We start from the raw sequence: 2,456 nt of genomic DNA, 5'->3' as shown, positions 1-2,456 counted from the left end.
TGCTGTTTGAACACATTGTTGTGTAAGAGTGAAACCACTGAGGACAAGTCAGCCTTTCGGGTTGCAACAGCAAGAGGTTTATTTGATGCACAGGTACCTGTGGGCACAGAGTCTCCTCGGAGGACTTGCGCGCCCCAGGTTGGGGTTTGGCAGTTTTTATAGAGCAGAAGCGGGGTACAGAAGCAGAAGAGCAGTTATTTGTTAATTTAAAAACACAGAGTAATTTCAAAAACACACAGAGATATGGGGTAAGGGTCGGGGCTAAGGGGAAATGGGATTACTGGTATCGGGCCCTAAGGGTGGTCCTTCCGCCCATAAGATTTGTTTACAGCTTGATCCTTGAAGCTTGACCAGCAGTGCCTGCCTGTTTTGCAGCTTTTAGATAAGGCTGGTTCTGGCTTCTGGCTGACAATGGGCTTGTGGAGCTTTTAGATAAGGCTGGTTCTGGCTTCTGGCTGACAATGGGCTTGTGGCACCTAGTTTCCTCAACAGCAACAGTTCACTCTCTGGTACCAACTTCTGTATTAGTTACAACTCTGTTACTGTGATAAAATACCATGAGTGGGCTAGAGAGATGGCTCAGGGGTTAAGAGCATTGGCTGCTCTTATAGAGGACCCAGGCTCAAATCCCAGCACCCACACAGTGCCTAACAACTATTCATAGTACAGTTCCATGGGATCTGATGCCCTCTTCTGTCCTCCATGTAGCAGGCCCCTGACTAAAAGACATCCATCTTACCATCCTGCATGACCTGGCCTAGTTATTTTCCATTTTTCCCAAAATTGCCTACACCCAATGGGGACCAGGAATTCTTAGAAGCTGCCACATGTCTGGCCAAGATGAAATAAGCTGCTGCCTAACTCCGTATCTGCTTCTGTCCATGCTTGCTTGCTTGCTCTAGGGGGTCGATAATAATTTTAAACTTTTACTGACCTATGCAAATATGTGCTTGAGTTTGAACCATGATGATTGGCCCCCTTGTGTTCCTGCTTTTGAGAAATATCTGAATATGTATAAAAAGTCTTTGCAGACTCTCTTTGGGGCTGGGCTCTGTATTCACTCCTGGAGTGCAGGGACAGCCTGGCTGTTAATAAAATCCATTAATAAAATCCTTCCTACCTCATGGTTGAATTCTTGGCAGTTATCAGACTGTAACACTCCAGGGGCATTCCATGACATGGGTGCACTTACACACATGCAGGCAGTACACTCATACACATAAAATAAAAATAATAAATAAAATATCTTAATTTAAAAAAAAATACCAGGGCTGGAGAGATGGCCCAGTGGTTAAGGGCACGACTACTCTTGTAGAGAACCCTGGTTTGATTCCCAGCACCCACATGGCAGCTAACAACTGTAACTCCAATTCTAGGGGCTCCAATGCCCTCTTCTGATCTCAAAGCATTGCATGACATGAGTGCACTTGCATACATACAGGCAATATGCTCATACACAAAGTAAAAATAAAATATTTAAAAGTGGTGGTGCACGCCTGTAGTCCCAGCACTTGGGAGGCAGAAGCAGGCAGGTCTCTGTGAGTTCAAGGCCAGCCTGGTCTACATAGTGAGTTCCAGGACAGCTTGGGCTACAGGGAGACCCTGCTTCAAAAAGACAAAAAGAAAAAAAAAATTTTTTTTAAATTAAAAAAAAGCCCATCATGATCAAGGCAACTTATAGAAGGAAGAGTTTATTGGTCTTATGGTTCCAGAGGGATTAAGTCTGTAGTAGTCAGGGAGGTTTGGCAAGAGGCAGCTGGATCAGAAAGCTGAGGACTGACATCTTCAAGAAGGCACAAGAAGCCCAGAAAGTGAATCTGGGAATGGGGCGGGCTTTGAGAGTTCATACAGATGAAGCAAAGCCAACGCTTCCTAAACCCCTGCAAACAAAAGTTAGTTGCCACTAACTGGGACCAAGTGTTCAGATACTTGGAGCCTATGGGGGACAATTATTCAAATCACCATGGTGGCACATGTCTATAATCCCAGCATTTGAGAGGTGAGGACAGGAAGAACAGAAATTTAAGATAATCTTTGGCTACATTGCTAGTTTGAGGCTAGCCTAGGATACATGAGAACTTGTTTCAAAAAAAAAAAAAAAAGAAAGGCGAGAAGGAAGAAAAGAAGGTAGGAAAGGCCAGGTATGGTTGTTCACACCTTTAATTCCAGCAGTCAGGAGGCACAGGAAGGTGGATCTCTGAGTTTGAGGCCAACTTGCTCTACATGGTGAATTTAAGGCCAGCCAGGGGTACATTGTGAGACCCTATCCCTATCCCCAAAACAAGTAAATAAATGGGCTGCCAGGTGTGGTGGCACATGCCTTTAATCAGGAAGCAGAGGCAGGCAGATCTTTGTGAGGCCAGCCTGGTCTATATATCAAGTTCCAGGCCAGCTGAGACTACAGGGAGACCCTGTCTCAAAAAAGACCAAAATAAATAAATAAATGGGCTGGAGAG

The 2,456-nt window shown here is 44.9% G+C and overlaps 1 protein-coding gene across 1 annotated transcript in view; it reads right to left on the bottom strand.

Moving 5' to 3' along the window:
• Nucleotides 1-1,180, bottom strand: part of LOC108490048 — a gene marked incomplete at its 3' end in the record, with an annotated part of 3,367 nt that extends 2,187 nt beyond the window's left edge. Inside the window, exon 1 of the mRNA XM_029557243.1 lies at nt 1,121-1,180. Within this exon, the coding sequence (XP_029413103.1) occupies nt 1,121-1,180 (60 nt within the window). The remainder of the gene's footprint in view (nt 1-1,120) is intronic.
• Between the last annotated feature and the right edge of the window lie 1,276 nt (nt 1,181-2,456).

The sequence above is a fragment of the Nannospalax galili genome, unplaced genomic scaffold (assembly GCF_000622305.1).
Source record: "Nannospalax galili isolate Female #2095 unplaced genomic scaffold, S.galili_v1.0 scaffold5488, whole genome shotgun sequence".
Classification (NCBI taxonomy): domain Eukaryota; kingdom Metazoa; phylum Chordata; class Mammalia; order Rodentia; family Spalacidae; genus Nannospalax; species Nannospalax galili.
This window is presented reverse-complemented; position numbering and strand designations above follow the sequence as displayed.